Source organism: Mus caroli, chromosome 11, assembly GCF_900094665.2.
Source record: "Mus caroli chromosome 11, CAROLI_EIJ_v1.1, whole genome shotgun sequence".
Classification (NCBI taxonomy): domain Eukaryota; kingdom Metazoa; phylum Chordata; class Mammalia; order Rodentia; family Muridae; genus Mus; species Mus caroli.
In genome coordinates, this window is record NC_034580.1 from 55,320,830 (window position 1) to 55,339,577 (window position 18,748).

General features: G+C 53.0%; 1 protein-coding gene across 2 annotated transcripts in view; it reads left to right on the plus strand.

Moving 5' to 3' along the window:
* Myo15a (myosin XVA) overlaps positions 1-18,748 on the plus strand; it is a 51,640-nt gene that overhangs the window by 18,603 nt on the left and 14,289 nt on the right. The window contains exons 21-55 of one of the 2 annotated variants that reach the window (XM_021176540.1): positions 124-248; positions 804-921; positions 1,139-1,314; positions 1,664-1,748; positions 2,268-2,321; positions 2,421-2,502; positions 2,588-2,718; positions 3,108-3,203; positions 4,078-4,313; positions 6,344-6,507; positions 6,725-6,797; positions 6,946-7,137; positions 7,433-7,593; positions 7,694-7,788; positions 8,218-8,338; positions 8,446-8,513; positions 8,642-8,719; positions 8,883-9,063; positions 9,150-9,282; positions 9,520-9,625; positions 9,757-9,829; positions 10,597-10,718; positions 10,926-10,985; positions 11,497-11,572; positions 11,889-12,004; positions 12,090-12,208; positions 12,859-13,000; positions 13,574-13,685; positions 13,777-13,851; positions 14,227-14,405; positions 14,627-14,742; positions 14,946-15,018; positions 15,289-15,361; positions 15,576-15,649; positions 15,859-15,941. In XM_021176540.1, the coding sequence (XP_021032199.1) occupies positions 124-248; positions 804-921; positions 1,139-1,314; positions 1,664-1,748; positions 2,268-2,321; positions 2,421-2,502; positions 2,588-2,718; positions 3,108-3,203; positions 4,078-4,313; positions 6,344-6,507; positions 6,725-6,797; positions 6,946-7,137; positions 7,433-7,593; positions 7,694-7,788; positions 8,218-8,338; positions 8,446-8,513; positions 8,642-8,719; positions 8,883-9,063; positions 9,150-9,282; positions 9,520-9,625; positions 9,757-9,829; positions 10,597-10,718; positions 10,926-10,985; positions 11,497-11,572; positions 11,889-12,004; positions 12,090-12,208; positions 12,859-13,000; positions 13,574-13,685; positions 13,777-13,851; positions 14,227-14,405; positions 14,627-14,742; positions 14,946-15,018; positions 15,289-15,361; positions 15,576-15,649; positions 15,859-15,941 (3,968 nt within the window). The remainder of the gene's footprint in view (positions 1-123; positions 249-803; positions 922-1,138; positions 1,315-1,663; positions 1,749-2,267; positions 2,322-2,420; positions 2,503-2,587; positions 2,719-3,107; positions 3,204-4,077; positions 4,314-6,343; positions 6,508-6,724; positions 6,798-6,945; positions 7,138-7,432; positions 7,594-7,693; positions 7,789-8,217; positions 8,339-8,445; positions 8,514-8,641; positions 8,720-8,882; positions 9,064-9,149; positions 9,283-9,519; positions 9,626-9,756; positions 9,830-10,596; positions 10,719-10,925; positions 10,986-11,496; positions 11,573-11,888; positions 12,005-12,089; positions 12,209-12,858; positions 13,001-13,573; positions 13,686-13,776; positions 13,852-14,226; positions 14,406-14,626; positions 14,743-14,945; positions 15,019-15,288; positions 15,362-15,575; positions 15,650-15,858; positions 15,942-18,748) is intronic. The other variant, XM_021176541.1, reaches the window with a different exon arrangement.

Consider the following 18,748-nt stretch of genomic DNA (forward strand, 5'->3'; position numbering starts at 1 on the left):
GGATGAGTGGCTTGTCCTCTCTGGCCCCCTGCCTGCCCACTGCAGGGACTCCTCACCCCCGCCAAGAGAGCCTTTGTACCTGAATAGATGGTGTGCAGATGTCCTCTCTGGCCATTCCTCTAGGAACCTGGTCTCTTTGAGCCAGATGTGATGATGGCACAGTTACGCTATTCAGGGGTTCTGGAGACTGTGAGGATCCGCAAGGAAGGCTTTCCGGTGCGGCTACCCTTCCAGGTGTTTATCGACAGGTACTTCCATTGGGTAGTTCCTAGCTGCAGACTCCCTGCCAGGACCCCACAGCCTAAGCAACATAGGATCAGTCGTTCACTGTTGTTCAGGCTGTATACTATACAAAACATGTTAGGCTCATCATGGGAAATATATTTGTTCTGTCAATTATTATTAATTATTATTATTATTACTACTACTATGTCTTCTCTTACTGGGTGGTGGCTCAAACATGTCACAGTGTGTGGGTTACAGAACAACTTTTAGGAGTCGGTACTCTCTTTCCATCGTGTGAAAACATGAGTCACCTCAGGATGTGAGGCTTGGTGACAGGAACCTTCCTTTTCATAGTTTCCATCTCTATTGAATCCCTCTAGGGTGAATTTAACAGTTATTAGGACAAGTTCCAGCAGATGTCAGTAAAGGGCCTTGCTCTATTGAAATAGTGGATTACAGTTTTGATACCTTGAACTAGTTTTGAGGACAGTGTTGTGAGCAAGCCACCCATTGGACCACACCTCCTAGTCATAGGGATAGGATAAGAACAGACCCTCAGGCTGAGTTTGGTTCCTCAGGTACCGGTGCCTGGTGGCCCTCAAGCTCAATGTGCCAGCAGATGGGGACATGTGTGTGTCATTGCTGAGCCGGCTATGCACGGTCACTCCAGACATGTACCGTGTTGGGATTAGCAAGGTGAGCCCTGAAGACCCCACATTCAGTGATATCCAAGGGACATCAGCTTAGCATGTTAATCCACCTCAGCTCTGCTTAGATGCCCCCTACCTCACGTCTGGTGAATCTGTACCCTAGCTTTTGCTGCTCCAAACACTCAGCCGAGCTCTGGGAAGCAGCCTTCTCGGGTTTTGTGGGCTCCTCAATAGGGGTATCCATGGCTGCCTTCCGCCTCCAGCTCTTCCTCAAGGAGCACCTGCACCAGCTACTGGAGAGCATGCGGGAGCGAGTCCAGAACCGAGCTGCCCTCACCCTGCAGCGCTACCTGCGAGGTTTTTTCATCCAACGGCACTTCCGGTCCTTGCGGCGGAAGATCATCCTACTGCAGAGCAGAGCCCGTGGTTTTCTGGCCAGGTGAGGCGCGCAGAAGGGACAGTCTCTGGCGTCCTTCAGGCTCGCAGGAGCCTAGGCTCAAACAGTGAGCTCCCCGTCTGATTCTCCAAGTCATTGTCCTCTGCCTGTGGTTCCAGCTGAGAGGGTATTTCTGTCACCCACACATCACGGGCCCTTGGACTAACACATGATGGGATAGGTAGCACGTGACCATTGTGAGCTCAACCCAGGCCTTGGGTATTGGGCTACGTCCCTGTCCCACATCGAACTCGCTTTGCTTGGAGACGAAGGATCCCAGGGTGAAATATGAGCAGTAGCAGAGACATCTCTGACCCTTTGTCACCCCGTGGCTTCATTTTTGACTCTTCAGACAACGCTACCAGCAGATGAGGCAGAGTCTGCTGAAGTTTCGTTCCCTGGTGCACACCTACGTGAACCGCCGCCGCTACCTCAAGGTACAGGCCTGCCCGGGTTGGGGTGCACTTAGCTCGAGAGGACCCTATCCCAACTACAAGTCCCTGCCATGCCCTCCTCCTGAGCCGGGTAGCTGTGGCTCCTCTTAGGCCGGTTTCCTGGCTTGTCCCTTGGGGCATAGAGAAGGGTGGAAGGAGGTACTGTATGGAGTGATGTAGCCAGCACTGGGGTCATAGAGAGCTGCAGACATGGCTGGTACTGGGTGACTTGAGTCTCTTTAGTGTGGTCTGGTACTTAGTTCATTGATAGTCTTGGCTTGCTTCTGTCACATAAACCAACTGCCGGTGATAAATGTCATTTGCAAAGCTCAGAAGGTTTCCCAAAGTCCTTCCGTTGCCCCTACTTGGCACCTCCTCCCATCTCTGGCTACACCTCTGCCTCTCTTCCTTGTCACTACCTCAGCCCTAGCAGTGCCACCAAGAGCCTCCAGGCCACAGGCCCTTCCCTACTGCTCGCTCCTGCCCAGGCTACCTGTGCTCTGACCATTTGCTCTCCTGCAGCTGAGGGCAGAGCAGAGGCGCCGGGCACAGGAGGCATGGCTACGTGAGCAGGAGGTGGGTGCAGGGACCAAGCCACAGCAGGGGACAGGGAGGGAGAGCAGCAGCTGAGGTGTGGCAGCTGTCCCCTCACCCCTTGACCATCCATCCCTTCAGGAACTGAGCAAGCGTGAAGTGGTCCCAGTGAGACATCTGGAGGTGCCAGCTGAGGTGGCTGGGCTCCTGCAAGCCGCAGCAGGTGTGTCATCTCTAACATCGGGGTGGGGGGGAGGGGAGGGCCTGGGGAGAAGGGAGAAGTCACCACATGCTTGCGCTGTCTCTAGGCCTCAAGCTGTCCAGTGGGCCCCGAGTGGCTGTTGTCCGGGCTCCTAGGCTCCAGGCTGAGCCGTGTGTCACACTTCCCCTTGACATCAACAACTACCCCATGGCCAAGTTCATTCGATGCCACTTCAAGGTAAGGGCTGGTACACAAGCATACTGACATGGGTACTGACACTCAGACCACTTCCCAGAAAGCTCTTGTGGGGTGGACTTGAGCCTGTTGGAAGCCCTAGGGCCCTAACTGTAGTGGCACTCTCCTGGACTCTGGCTGTATAGTCAAGACCTGGCTAGGAGGTGGCACAGCACTCACCTCTGTGCCCTGCCCTATGAGAAGGGCCCAGCAGGATTGCTCAGCCTCCCCTAGTTGCTCTCTGTGGGCCATAGTCTCCCTTCACTGGAGCCTAGGTTCTTTATCTAGGCACTGAAGTGGGAAGTCCACTCTATGGTCCCCTATTCTCTTCCCCAACACAGATATGTCTACTGTCCCCAGTGTTACCTCCCATGCCCTCCTTGTGTCCCCAGGAACCCTCCTTTGGGATGCTGACAGTGCCCCTGAAGATGCCTCTCACACGGCTGCCTGTGGAGCACCACGCAGAAGCCATAAGTGTCTTTAAGCTAGTACGGGATCTGCCCTAGTCCAGGTTGAAGTGCATAGCTCTACCATAATACCAGACCACAGGCGCCCCTGCCCCTAGCCATCAAGTGCATAGCCTTACATGATAGGAGGCTACACGCTTCCCCACTGTACCCTGGACATCCTCTTTGCTCTTCAAGCCCAGCTCCTGAGTCCCAGGCCTCTTCTTGGAAACAGAAGCTTATGTAAGCGTAAAGATCTGGGCCTCCTTCTGAGAGCCTTTTCCCCCAAGTTATCGTCCTGGCAGTGCTGCCTCAGAGGCTGTCTGGTACCTCCTAAGGACTCCCCCAGGCTGAGGGGAACGGTCCCTGCTGTGACCCAGGACCATCAACATATACAGAGGGACGTTCAGAGGCTGGGAACCCAAATGAAGTCACAGGTACAGCTAGGCAAGCCACAGAAGGCAGCCTGGAGGAGGAGGCATTGGAGACGAGGAGAGATTACCCATTAGGAGATACAGCAACTTAGTAGAAGCAGGACAAAAGGGGGAATGGCCAGCGAGGCTAGATTGCAGGCCTCGGGGTCCCATTTCAGCAAAGACCTGGGGGCAGGGGTGTCCAGAAGGTGCCTCCTGGGAGTGATGCGGTCAGATCTGAATGCTAGAGAATCCTCTGGACCAAATGGAGGCCAAGGGTACAAGAGGATGCTGGCAATGAATGCGGGCCAGAGGAGATTCATGGGAGGCAGAGGAAGGCAGCGTGTGCTTTTGGATCCTAATTTTCCTGGGGCTTCTTTGGCATCGACTAGTAGAGTGATATTGAGATATGAGGGACTTTCCAATAGGCAGCAGAACATGACAAGAAAGCACACTGAAGGGTGGGCAGAAGCCCACGAGAGTCTGTCTGTTCTATGCCCTAGATCCTGCGTTTCATGGGAGACCCCCACCTGCATGGCACCCAAGAGATGATCTTGGGGAACTACATTGTGCACCAGGGGCTGGTGGAGCCAGCTCTGAGGGATGAGATCCTAGCCCAGCTGGCCAACCAGGTGTGGCGCAATCCCAATGCCTACAACTCCAAGCGGGGCTGGTTGCTGCTGGCTGCCTGTCTCAGCGGCTTTGCGCCTTCCTCGCACCTTGACAAGTTCCTCCTCAAGTGAGTGCCACCCAGGAGGCAGTGGGTGGCTAAATAGGGGCTTGGAGGTCAGGCCAGCGGATGCTTTTGTGTTGCCAGAAGACCAGCATGGATGGCAACCAGAACTGCAGTCACTTAACTGAGTCCAGAGCCAAAAGACCAGCGGGCTTTACAACAGTGGGTAGGAGTTAGGTCAGAATGGATGAGGATCGACAGAACAGAACACAGAGTGGGGCAAAATGGGAGTGTGGAGAATCAAGAAAAGAGTCAACAGCAGTTAGGAACAGAGCTGCACTCAAAACAATCTGGATTTAAGTCCCAAGCTGAACTCAGTGACTTTAGGCAAGTTACTTAACCTCACCAGGCCTTGACTTTATCTCCTATAAACTGAGGGAGGTGACAGCAACTACTCAATAGCACAAGTTAAGTATGCAGAACAGAGTGACAAGCATCTGGCAGGTGCCTGTGGGCATCACCATGGTGACAATTTGTTCCTACTGCCGTCGAGGCACAGGGGCTGTGTGACAGTGTACCAGCCCACTACATGGCCCAGGGTCAGTACCTGTGTCTTCTCTGCTGAATGTGGGGGATGGTAACAGGATCCACCTATCGGGGTACCAGGTAACACCAGATTGTGAGGAACCTCTCTAGGCCAGCATGTAGACGGTGACATTCCTCAGGCTGTGGTGACTCCAACAGCAGGGTAGGGCTACTGACTGACTGATTGCCTTTGTGGGGCCTTCTTGAAAGCAGGACCCTGATTTCTATTAGGGCAGAATGGGTAAGGGCATGAGGACCTGCTAACGCGCACAGCTCACTGGCCCTGAGCTGAGTTGGACCCTCATAGCCATCTGTGATGGAAACTAGGCAGCCAGGTGAAGAGCCGGTGGTCACCCAGTCTAGGGAGTGAAAGGATAGGCCATGCTTAGCCACACACCCCATCTGAACAATGACATTCTACTTAGTCCTTCCACTTCTGTGCTAGGATGGATACGTCTGGGCTAACCTGGTTGTTGCAGGATATTTGATCACACTGTGACCCCCGAGATTGTGTTATTACTGGAAATGTTTCTAGCTGTGGTGTGGCTCAGCCTTAGCACACACCTGTAATCCCTCTGGCTGGAACACAGACACACCCTTAACACACACTTTTAATCCTAAACAATGAAGGTAAAGTTAGTTTATAGAAGAAAGCAGCCATGTTTGAAAGTGATGTCTAATTGAGTAGCCGACAAAGTGATTACTCAGAGAAAGATTTGACAGAATAGGATATGCCCAACTCGCATGAGAAAAGAGAGGAAAGAGAAGCTACTTAAAAGAGAGCAGTGTGTGTGCGCGCACACACACACACACACACAGACACAGACACAGAGAGAGAGAGAGAGAGAGAGAGACAGACAGACAGACAGACAGACAGAGACAGAGAGAGACAGAGAGGCAGAGAAACAGAGAGACAGAGACAGAGAGGAGGCAGTTTTATCAGGACAGTTGTACAGAACAGGTTGAAGAGAGAACAAGCTAGACACAGATAGAGACAGAATAAGCCAGAGACTGAGCAGAAGCTAAATTAGAATAGATTGTCCGGGTTAGTATGAGGCCAAGCCTAGCAATTCAAGAAACTTAGAGAAGCCAGTTTGAATCAGTCAGCTTGGAGAGGAGTCTGAGCCAGTACAGCTGAGTTGAACCAGCCAGTCAGAGTTCAGAAAGAACTAGAAAGGGCGAGCTTATTGAGCAGTAAGGCTCAGAGGCTGGAAACATTCTAGGCCTAGATGAGACTGTACAGAGGCTAGAAGCTCCCAGGACTAGGCCTAGGTTAGCAGACTGAAGCAGTGAGTCTCTGAGACGACTTTTACTTCAGGTGAATAAAAGGTAGTTTTACACCTGGGATTTCATTTTAGAGGCCAGCCTCAGTGATCTAGGCTATGAAAGACCTTTAGGGTGCTCTATAACCTAGCCAATTTGTGAATTAACCCGAGGCTGTTCCACTTCACCTAAGAGCTAAGGAGTAGCCTGAGCCTCCAGCAGACTTCAACTCCCTATTCTTCCTCCAGGTTTGTATCTGATTATGGACAGAATGGCTTCCAGGCTGTGTGCCAGCATCGCCTCCTGCAGGCGATAGGCTCAGGGGCTGCCCGGACCTTTCCCCCAACTCAGCTGGAGTGGACTGTCATTCAGGAGAAGGCCAGTATGGCTCTAGATGTGAGCTGCTTCAATGGTACGTAGGCTCATCCCTCAGGCCTCTTTCCTTCTCTTCCTGAAGAGAGAGAGCAGCTGGAATCAGCAGCAGCCACAGAAGGTTCTGAAGCTAGGGAGGGGCTCTTGCCAATGTGGCAGTGTAGGGAAGTAGGGGTTGAGATAGGGGATGGGGCACAGGAGCCAGTGAGGTTGACCTGAAGATGCCCCAGACTAAGTACAGTAATTGGCTGTGCTAGGTGACCAGTTCTCCTGTCCGGTCCACTCCTGGAGTACAGGGGAAGCAGTGGCTGGAGACATCCTAAAGCACAGGTTGGCTCCTAGGATGCCCCACCCAGTGTCCTATGATCTGGAAAGGAGGGAGGGGCAGGAGACACCATCCCTGGGAGGTGCAAAAGACCCCAGGGTCTCCAGGCAGTGCTTACCAGTGTCACACTTTATTCCTCTGCACACTTACCAGGGGGCTGGCTGATGGTTGGAGGGGCTGGACAGTGGCTATGAAGAATGGAGTCCAGTGGGCAGAGCTGGCTGGACATGACTATGTGCTGGACCTGGTGTCAGACCTGGAACTGCTCAGGGACTTTCCACGACAGAAATCCTACTTCATAGTGGGTGCAGAAGGACCTTTGGCTGGCAGGGGAGACACCAGAGGGTATGTAGCTACTTGCCCAGACCACCTCCCCTGGGCTTTACCCATCAACTGTTGGGAAAAGCTGAGTCCTGGGGTTGGGAACTGTTTTATGTTTGGTGGTTTGAGCTAAGCGGACCTCAAGCTCCTGGGCTCCAGCCATCCTACCTCAGCGTTCGGAGCCTGGGGCTGCAAGTGTACACCACCAAGTCTAGTAATTCTACACCTCAGTCGTGGAAGCCACCCAGCCCAGGACACAGAGAAGCTTCAGGGGACCTCTTTGGGGTCAGCTGACCCGTGTCCCCCCTTTCATCTACAGAGTGTTTGGGAACTGCTGGGACTCAGACGAGGACACACCCACAAGGCCCCAGCCCCAGGACCACGTGGCCAAGATGGCTGACTTAGATGGGTACTGCAGCCACAAAGAGGATGGTACAAATGGAGAAACTGAGGCCCAGAGATGGACATCGAACCGCCAAGGTTAATCAGGAATGGCCATTGTACTAGAGGGAAAAGAACCCAAAGAGTGTGGAAACCCACAGGACAAGTAAACTTGGTCCTTTTGTGCCCACCTCAGCAGCTGTGGACAGCACTGGAGAGTCCTCTGTGCCCCCCAGGGAGCTGGATGGCTACTTGGACAGTCTCTTCGACCCTGTGCTGGCCTGTGGGGATGCGGTAGGGATGCAGAGGGATGTCTGCAGGTGGCAGGCTCAGTGTGTGTACCATTTCTTAGGGTAACACTCTGAGCCTTACACAGCCAGGGCCTTGGGGCAAGGGGTCCAGCCTGGATCTAGCTGGGGACAGGGAAACCTTGGGGTCACCTGGCAGCTGAGAATGTCCCTGTCTGCCCTGGAAGGACCCTCAGCTAACTCTCAGAACCCCAGCTGTCACATCTGGCAGAAGCCACCCTAATGGGATGGCTTGCTGGATCACCTGGTCCCAAATCTCACAAGACTCCCTTGCCCTAGGAAACCACAGCACAGACACCGACTCCCACGGTTCACTTCTTGTGGAGGGGGTGGGTTGGGAGCTTGGGCTGGTGTCAGGTGCCTGTTGCCATGGATCCTGGGGATCACAGCAGTGAGGCGGCCATTGCTGCCCCAGGACCTGGAGAAGCCGACAGCCATCGCCTACCGCATGAAAGGTGGGGGCCAGCCAGGTGGAGGTGGTGGCAGTACTTCTGAAGATACCTCCCGGAGACCCCCGGAACCCAAGCTCAAGCCCAGTCAGTGCCTCCTAAGCGTGCTTCTGGGCTAGGGGCGGGCAGTGCACAGGGGAGCTCTTGCTTCCTCGACACCTATGCCCACCTGTGTCCTCTGCCTGGCCCCGCAGTCCCAGGCCTGGATGCCTCCACACTGGCTCTGCAGCAAGCCTTCATCCACAGGCAGGCTGTGCTACTGGTGAGTTGGGGACGGGGCACAGGGTGTGTGTGTGTGTGTGTGTGTGTATCTGTGCGCACGCATGAATATATGTACCAGTGTGTACATAGAAATAGGTCCACCTGGTCATCATGGTCACCTATTCCCAGGCCCGGGAGATGACCCTACAGGCTTTGGCACTTCAGCAGCAACCTCTGAGTGCAACCTCAAGACCTCAGCTCCCAGAGGTGAGCAGAGCTTCCTGGGATAAACAGGAATACTGTGATAACCCAGGAGTTTACTGTGTCTTTCTGAGGCCAGGAATCCTGTAGTCCACTTTGGGTAGAGATGGGGTTCCTGGGTGTAAGCCAGTATGTCCTGGATGGCCACCTCATGGCCTGTTCTTCACAGAGACCCCTAGCACCAGAGGCACGGCCGAAGACTGTAGGCACTGGCCCCCCAGCCAAGCCTGTGCTGGTGCGTCCGACTCCACAGTCGTGGGCTCCAGGCTCTGTGGCAAAGGCCCCGAAGATACCTAGCAAGCCCGTGGCTGTCCCAATCCTAGCTCAAGATTGGACTGCTCCAGAATCCAGTGAGTGTCCATCCAAGTCCAGAGACTTCCCAGATAAGCCAGGGCAACTGGGCCCTATGGCCTCATCTGGCAACCTGTCCTCACAGTTTCGGCTTCCCCTGAGCTGGTTCGGTATTCCACACTCAACTCAGAGCACTTCCCACAACCCACACAACAGATCAGAAGCATTATCAAGCAATACAAACAGCCACCCTTGGCAGGACACCCCGAGGCCCGCAGGTGGGTCCAGCCATCAGCCCTCAGCTTACCTTCAGCAGCACTGTCCTGGGCGCATCACCATTCAGGATGGTCCCCTGGGCAACCAGAGGCTCAGGCTGACATGGTCACAGTTATGCTGAACAGCCTCAGCTCCTCTCCGGTGCTTGTTTGTATTGGTGTCTAGGGGAGGGGTCCCCACTTTGGGGATTGTGGATAAGGGGATACCTTGTATCTAACCTGCCATGGGTCGCCTGCCAGGACGGATGGTGGAAAGGTCTTCAGGAGGCCACCTGACCCCCATGAGGAGGCCCTCATGATTCTGAAGGGACAGAAAACTCAACTAGCAGTAGTGCCTGGCACTCAGGTAAAGAGTGGGTTGGGTACTTCGTAGGGGTAAGAGGCCTCAGAAACCAGCTACTCTCTCAGCATGGCCCTAGGCCTTCCCTCCATGGCCTGCTTTACTGTTCCCTGAGTGCTCTCTTTGTGATGGGACAGGTGTCCAGAGAGGCTGTGGCCATGGTGAAGCCGGTGACCAGTGCTCCAAGGCCATGCATGGGGCCCACTCCAGGTGAGGACCACAGGGTGGAACATGCCAGAGGTGTCCAAGTAAGTGAGTGAGCCTGTGAGCATGGGGGTGAGGTGTCTCTGGGGCTGTGTGTGTCTCTGAGTCAAAAGTACACACTGTGTCATTATAGCATCACCCCTTAAATCCCTGGTTTCAGGCCAGCCCCACCTTGGCTTCCGTGAATCCTATAGAAACTCATCAAAACAATACTATGTTCATTCCTGTTAAAGATGGGGAGACAGAGGCACAAAGATGTTTAATGGCTTCCAAAAGTCACACAACTTGAAAGTATCAGACCAGAGATATAAACCTTTGTGCTAAAAGAGAAGCCCTAATCAGGCAGTGACCCTAAAACATGAGTCAGCTCCTATCACGTCTCTGACAAGAACTCCTATAATGAACACCAAACTCTTCATTGTGATCCTGACCATCCTGTGTGATTCATCTGCCCTGTCCCATGGCCTTTCCTCTCGACTCCTTCCTCTTGGCACATTTGGTTCCTGTAACTAACACACCAAACTTGCCCCTACCTCGAGACCTTTGCACAGCTGTCTCCTCCAAGAGGAGAAGTCTCTGGGCGCTTGGCTCCTTCCTGCCCATCAATCAGGTGTCAGCTCAAGTATCACTTCAGAGAGGTTTGTCCACCCCACCCGAATCACCCTGCTGTACTTCCACAATACCTCCTGTCACCACCATCAGCCCCTCGAGGTCCTGCCTTTCCTGCTGGGTCCCAAGAAACCCCATATACTCTCTGCCCCTGCCCTCCACAGTGCAGCCTTCAAGGTCGCTGGAGCCTCCAGAGGATCCTGTGCAGACACAGCTGCACCGCCTAGTCAACCCCAACTTCTATGGCTACCAGGACATCCCCTGGCGGATCTTCCTGCGCAAGGAGGTGCCAGGAGCAGGCCAGAGGATGAGCTAAATAAATATGGGCAGAACTAAATATGTACAGAGCTATCTAGGGAGCCTGGGCAGGGGAACTGTGAAGAATGGGAGTGGGGCTGGAGCTAGGGTAAGAGTCAGCCAGGGGCTGCATCTGGGGGTGAGGTCCAATCAAAAGGATGGGTAACCCATGACTAACTAAGGCCTACCCACACAGGTATTTTACCCCAAGGACAGCTACAGCCACCCTGTGCAGCTAGACCTCCTGTTCCGGCAGGTGAGGCCTCCTTCTTCCCTCCCACCTGCAGGGTCTGTAAGTTTGAGAGCTGCTTTACTGATCTGCCCCCCACCCCCAACTACCATAAACAAGGTTAGCAAGGCCATACATCCATCTTAAGTCACAGTTCAAAATATGTTCATGCCTATAACCCCAGCACCCAGAAGGTGGAGGAAGAAGCACCAGGAGTTTTGATATAAGGCCCTGTATCAACAAAACAAAACAAAACAAAACAAACAAAACAAAAAAAAACCAGTCACTCTGGGTTCAATAGGGCCTAGAGGTCAAATGCCAGCCTCACTGAACACTTGTGAACACACAAGGCCTGGGAAAGGCAGAAAGGGTTAGGAAGATGACCGTGTGCAGGCTCGGAAAACAAAGGCAACCAACCCAGTTTACAGATGACACTAGTGCTGCAGAGCAGGAATCCTTCCTAAGAACCCAGACACAGGCCTCAGTGCCTGGCAGGGGCACGCACTGGCCAGCTGCCGGGACACACTTCTTCCTGCAGATCCTGCATGACACCCTCTCTGAGGCTTGCCTGCGCATATCTGAGGATGAGCGGCTGCAGATGAAGGCTCTGTTTGGTACCTTGGGGAAGGGAAGGGATGCTGGTGGGTTGTCAACCAGATTGGGGGCCAGCCCTCATCTGGAAGAGGGCTAAGGACACACCCAGGCCTCTTGCCCTCCCACACGTGCCTGTCCTTATTCAGCCTCCCCAGGCTGCAGTTCCTGGAAGCCAGCAACATGTAACATACAGTATGGCCCTTATATCTATCTGTGGCTTCTCCTGGTCAGACAGCTCATTGTGATGCCAGCCTCTCACCCCCACACCACCGCAACTTCTGGAATAGGAGCTGTCAAGGAGGGAAAAGGGTCTTGAGCAGGATTGGTCTTTCTTAGCCCAGAACCAGCTGGACACACAGCGACCTCTGGTAACAGAAAGTGTGAAGCGGGCCGCCATCAGCATGGCCCGAGACAGCTGGGAGATCTACTTCTCTCGCCTCTTCCCGGCAATGGTAGGAGTCCCTGAACACCCCTCCCTGCCTGCCCGGAGCAGCCAGGGAGAATAACGGAAGGCCTCACCAGGCTCACACTTCCTAGGGCAGTGTTGGCACCGGCGTGCAGATCCTAGCTGTGTCTCACACTGGCATCAAGCTCCTGCAGATGGTCAAGGGCAGCAAGGAGGCCAGCAGGCGGCTCCGCGTCCTGTGTGCATACAGGTGATGCCAGGCACATGCCAGCCCAGCCTGCAGAGCTCACTGTACAGAGGGATAACTGCTGAGATCAACCAAGTCCCTGGGCATCTGGGGGAGGAGATGTCCCTAGCCCTGAGACCCTGCTGAATGCCCAGACTCCCCACTGGAGTCCCTTTGTCCCTTTCAACATGAGGCCAGAGAAGAGCTTTGATCACTGGTTAGGGGAGAGCCCTTTGCTCTGAAGGATGACATGGAGAAAACTGGGCCAACGGAGGAGACAAAGATATTGTGTGGGCATAGTTTGGTTTTGTGGTTGGGCTGTGGGGCTGGAATATGGTACAAAGGTTTTAAGAGATACGCAGAATCCGCCGGGCGTGGTGGCGCACGCCTTTAATCCCAGCACTCAGAAGGCAGAGGCAGGCGGATTTCTGAGTTCGAGGCCAGCCTGGTCTACAGAGTAAGTTCCAGCACAGCCAGGGCTACACAGAGAGATCCTGTCTCGAAAAACCAAAAAAAAAAAAAAATAAAATAAAATAAAAATAAATAAAAAATAAAGAGATACGCAGAACCCACAGATGGATCAGAGAGGGGAAACAGGAACAGAAAACACCTGTGGGGGAGGGCATCCTCTTAGCCATAAGGTCCTGGTCTCCTGTCACCTTCTCTCCCTCCAGCTTTGCAGACATCCTGTTTGTAACCATGCCATCTCAGAACATGCTGGAGTTCAATCTGACCAACGAGAAGCTCATCCTCTTCTCAGCCCGGGCTCGGCAGGTCAAGACCCTAGTAGACACCTTCATTCTGGAACTGAAGAAGGTTGGGATTCCTCCATGGGTGTTGCCCACCGCTGCAGTACAGACATACCACAGACTGGCTGGCCAGAGTGTGAACCCACTATTACATGTGCACACCACAGAACATATCCAAAGGCGTCTACCCCAATAAGCCGTGCCTTCCCTCTGCCGTGCCTTTTGCTTTCCCAGCATCTTCTTCACCCCTGCCCTCAGCAGTGTGGAATGCATCTCCTCTAAGCCCCCAAGCAATTGTCTCCTCAGAACTGCATTACCTGCCTGCTTTCAGAACCTCCTTCTCTGTCTGCCTCTACACCTTGGCAGGACATGCCCCAGGCCCAGCCCCCAGCCCAGGGGGATACAGCAGAAGGCTTAGGGAGGGATCAGTGGCACAAGAGTGTGCTCAGCAACCTCAGGCTTCTATCCTGTGTAATGCCTTACCCTCTGCCTATCTAGAGAACATTCATCACTTCCCCTGCCCACCTAGGGAACGTGCCTTCTCTGCTGGCTTGGGAGAATGCAAGGAGCAGTAGAAAGGCTGGAAGCACCTGGGATGAAGGCAGTCAGTACACAGCACTCTATTCCTGGTGTTTTCCAGGATTCTGATTATGTGGTGGCAGTGAGGAACTTCCTGTCTGAAGACCCCGAGCTGCTGTCCTTCCACAAGGGTGACATCATCCACCTGCAGAGCCTGGAACCAACTAGAGTGGGTCAGTTCCATGGCTGGGTGGAAGAGCGCAAAAGGCGGGAGCCTGGGAGAAGGGCTTCCCTGGTACGTGCTGATGCAAGCTCCTCCCACAGGCTACAGCGCCGGTTGTGTAGTCCGCAAGAAACTGGTGTACCTGGAGGAGCTGAGGCGGAGAGGCCCTGACTTTGGTGAGCGCTTGCAGATACCCCAAACCTGGAGCGCCAGATAGGGGTACTAGTCCAGGTTCCAAACACACTGCAGTCACATGATAAGAGTTTATTGGTGCCCCCCTTGGTCTCCTACGGCGACCTGACAGTGCGAGCCAACAACTCTTTCTGCCTGCACTTGTGGCTGAGGTGTGTTTCCGAACCTATGGCCTGTTGCTCTTGGCACTCATTCCCAGTACAAAAAAAAACAAAAACAAACAGACAAACAAACAAACAAAACCCACCACAAAGACAAAAAGCATACTAAGAATGGACCAAGGGGGAGCCCAAACCTCCTTAAAGGACCCGCTCTGTCCCAAAACAAGGCCCTCCCGTTTTTCCTTTACTTGTCCCTAGGCTGGAGGTTCGGGGCCGTCCACGGGCGCGTAGGACGCTTTCCTTCAGAGCTCGTGCAGCCCGCAGCTGCTCCAGACTTCTTGCAGCTCCCAGCCGAGCCAGGGCGGGGCCGGGCTGCCGCGGTGGCCGCCGCTGTGGCCTCTGCAGCAGCCGCACAGGAGGTGGGGCGCCGGAGAGAGGTGAGTCCCAAGGAGGAAACTGCTGCGATGGGGCCAGCCGTGGATCTAGCCAATACTATGCAAGGGACTGGCCTAGAGGGCGGGACCTGACTTAGCGGAATCTTTGCAAGTGGGGAGTGAGGCTCAAGGGTCCAGAAACGTGGCCAGGTGGGAGGTCAGCTCTCACAGGAGGGTCGAGGTGGGGGTGGCGATGGGTCTTGGTAACTGCACCTATCCTGCAGGGTCCCCCAGTCAGGGCGCGTTCCGCTGACAGCGGAGAGGACTCCGTAGCGCTCCCACCGAGCACAATGCTCGAATTTGCCCAGAAGTATTTCCGAGACCCTCGGAGGCGTCCCCGGTGGGTATAAGAATATACCGTCTTCCTCTCCCCCTTCTCTCTCTTGAACTCGTTGGCCGCCAGCTCCACTTCTGGAGGGTGGATCAGGAAGCCCCTTAGTTTCAGACTCTGGGTGCCTTCCTGCGGGTAGACTGATTGGAAGGGGCAGAGATGTGGCCAAAGGCTGGGATGCAAGACTGGGTAGTGGCACCCATTTGTTGCAGGGACGGCCTCAAGCTGAAGTCTAAGGAGGACCGGGAGTCCAAAACTCTGGACGACGTGCTTTGCTTCACTAAGGTGCATGTTCTGTGCCTCAGTTTCCTCATCTGTAAGGTGGTGTTAGCAGAAACTTTCTTTCTATCCCCTAGAGCAAATAGATTGTCCCCATTGGAAGCCTCTGGCTGACAGCATCTGGAGCCAGGGTTCCTTGCAGCACAGTCGGTGACTGTCCCTATTTTGTGATATGGGCTCTCCAAGCTGCTGTAATTCAGTCTGAAAGCATGGTGCAGTCCCTCTTCTGTTCTGTCCCCCGCTTCGTTGTGATACAACCCTTTGGTCTCCTCACAGGTCCCGATCCAGGAATCCCTCATTGAACTCAGTGACAGCAATCTCAACAAGATGGCGGTTGACATGTTTGTAGGTGTGTGGGGTGTAATACTGTGTGACCTGTGTTTGCTGCCTCTCTTCTCTGGTTCTCAAGGGTTGTCTCTTCCCCAAACCCGATGCACTTTGAAGAGAATGGAAGCCTCTCGCTGTCTCAGCAGCAGGCTCCCAGGGAAAGAACGGACTGTGGGGACTCTTGGGATGGGCAGCTTGGGCATGGTGGGCCTGAGCAGAATGGGTCTTTCCTACAGCTGTGATGAGGTTCATGGGAGATGCCCCACTGAAGGGCCAGAGTGAACTGGATGTTCTCTGCACCCTCCTGAAGGTCAGTCCCGCCCAAAGCATTGCCTCATGCTTCTGTCTTGCTCTGTGCCTTGGTTTCCCCCATTGTCAGTTATAGTGCACTGGGAAACCTCTTACGTTGTCCAGAGGGGAATGAATGTATCCTGCTGGTGTGTGTGTGGAGGGGGGGGGGGGCAGAGAACCTCCAGACCTGGCACAGCAGGAGATTTGGTGTGCCTTTTTTTTTTCCAGCTTTGTGGAGACCATGAGGTCATGAGAGATGAATGCTACTGCCAGATTGTGAAGCAGATCACAGACAACAGCAGCCCTAAGCAGTGAGTAGCCTGAGCCTCTCAGCCCACTGTGCCACACTCTCCCATCTCAGAACTTCCCCCTCCTCCGCTGTGTTCCACTTCCCTTCCTCCCTGCTTTATGTTTTGGGAGTTGCTTGGTCAAGAGCATGGCATTTCTCCTCTTTCTTCCTCTATGAAAAAGGCAACCCTGTTTCAGTGTCAGAAATTCTCATTTTCAACTCCTAGGTGTGTGGGATGCCATATCGGTTCTTGGTTCCGTGCAACAGAAATCCAACTCAGAGTGGTTTGAACAAAAAGCAAGAACCTATTTGTTCGAGCACCTGAAAGTCAGTCAGGGTGTGCCTTCAGGCACAGTTGAGTCCAGGCACCACTAGAAAACAAGCTTTTAGGGATGGGGAGATGGCTGAGGGGTTAAAAGTACTTGCTGCTCCCTCAGAGGAACTAAGTTCAGTTCCCAGTACCCATGCCAGGCAGCTCACAACTGCCTATGACTCCAGCTCCAAGGGATCCAACTCTATCTTCTGGCCTCTACAAGCACCTGCCCTCATGCGCGCGGGCGCACACACACACACACACACACACACACCACCACCACCACCACCACCATCATGATCATCATCAACAGTGACTCTTCAGAAAGGTGGCAGGCTTCCTCCATCCTCCCTTCTTTCTTCAAGGCTGATAACATTGCCCTGCACTCTCTCACAGTTAGCAAAGTGACAGCTTTGAGAAATATTTCTTTTTTTTTAAATAAGATTTATTTATTTATTATATGTAANTACACTGTAGCTGTCTTCAGACACTCCAGAAGAGGGAGTCAGATCTCATTACGGGTGGTTGTGAGCCACCATGTGGTTGCTGGGATTTGAACTCTGGACCTTTGGAAGAGCAGTCGGGTGCTCTTACCCACTGAGCCATCTCACCAGCCCAAGATAGAAATTCTTCAGCTCAGGAACCATAAGAAAAGCAATGCTGATCCAGTTTGTTACAGAAATACTCAAATCCAAGAAGATGGACTTGGGTTGGGAGGAGTAGGGTCTGGCCCCCATGAGGCCACTCTTACTAAGACACCTCTCTTCTGCTTTCACTGTTACAAAACAGTTGGCCTGCTAAGGGTGGGCAGATGAGCCTAACAACACCAAGAACACTTTTGCCAAGTTCTGGCCAGAAGAATACTTTTTTTTTTTGTCAGTCACTCAAACGAGTTGACCCTGGATAGGATAGGAATGGTGAGGCACTACCACACAGCTCCCAGAATCATGATATCTGGGGACTTTTCTGGTTTTTTGTTTGTTTGTTTGTTTGGGTTTTTTTTTTTTTTTTTTTTTTTCGAGACAGGGTTTCTCTGTGTAGCCCTGGCTGTCCTGGAACTCACTTTGTAGACCAGGCTGGCCTCGAACTCAGAAATCCGCCTGCCTCTGCCTCCCGAGTGCTGGGGTTAAAGGCGTGCGCCACCACTGCCAGGCCTGGGGACTTTTGCTGTTTACTGATATTTGTTAAAGCAGAGACATGAGTATTTGAACTTCATTTTGGACTTTCAAGAAAGTTGCACACTTCCAAGTCCAACTTAGAATAAAGAACACATTACAGGGGCTGGGGAGATGGCTCAGTGGTTATGGACACTGGCTGCTCTCCTAGAGGTCCTGAGTTCTATTCCCGGCAACCACATGGTGGCTCACAACCATCCATCTGTAGTGGGATCTGATGCCCTCTTCTGGCATGCAGATGTAATTGCAGATAGAACACTCATCTGCATAAAATAAATAAACCTTATTAAAACAAACTAAACCATATTACATTTAGTGGCGCTAGTGGTGAGGATGCATGTGTACCACAGTCCATGTGTGGAGGTTAGAGAAAAATGGATGGGAGCTTCTCCCTTCTACCATGTGGGTCTCCAGGATCGGACTTGGGTTGCCCAGCTTGGTGGTAAGTGCCTTTACCCTATGAGCCAACTCTCCAGTCTCTGAAGGGCAACTTCTGACAAAAGAACCTGAGCAGAACCTGGGTGTGGTGGCATCTCAGAACTCAGGAGGCAGAAGTAGGAGGAGCAGAAGTTCAAGGTCATCCTTGGCTATATACTGAGTTCAAGGCCAGCCTGGGCTACAGGAGACCCAGTGGGAGTTGGGACTGGTGAGATGGCTCAGCTGGTTAAAGGTGAGTTTGACCCCTGGAACCCATGTGCTAGAAGCGAGAACTGACTGCTGAAGTTGTCCTCTGACACCTCCGTGTGTGTGTGCTAGCGCATGTGCAGTCATGCAAGTAGATATAAAGAAAATTTAAACAAAAATAAAAAGAGCCTGGACAGTATTTCTGAGATGCTGAAACACAGAGGGCAGACAGTGGGCTCCAGTTGTGCCCGGATTGTTTTATACTCCTTAACTGCTTAAAATTCCCCATAAAGGGTTTGATTGGCACATTGTCATTCACCATGTCCCTGAATGACGGATCAGATCTCATTCCCACAGTGAGGGACAGTTGATGCCAAAGCACCAGAGAGTTAAAGTCACACTGGGTATAGTGGCACTTGCTGTAAGCCCTTCAGAAGCTGAAGTAGAAGAAGTTTGATGTCAGCCTGGCCAGCCTGGCCTTTATAGCATCTCTCTCTCTCTCTTTCTCTCTCTCTCTCTCTCTCTCTCTCTCTCTCTCTCTCTCTCTCTCTCTCTCTCTCTCGTGTGTGTGTGTGTGTGTGTGTGTGTGCATGCACATTCACCTGTGAATGCAAACATGGAAGTCAGAAGTTGATTTTGGGTATTTTTCTCTTTTGTTCTTTCTTCCTTTCCTTTCCTTTCCTTTCCTTTCCTTTCCTTTCCTTTCCTTTCCTTTCC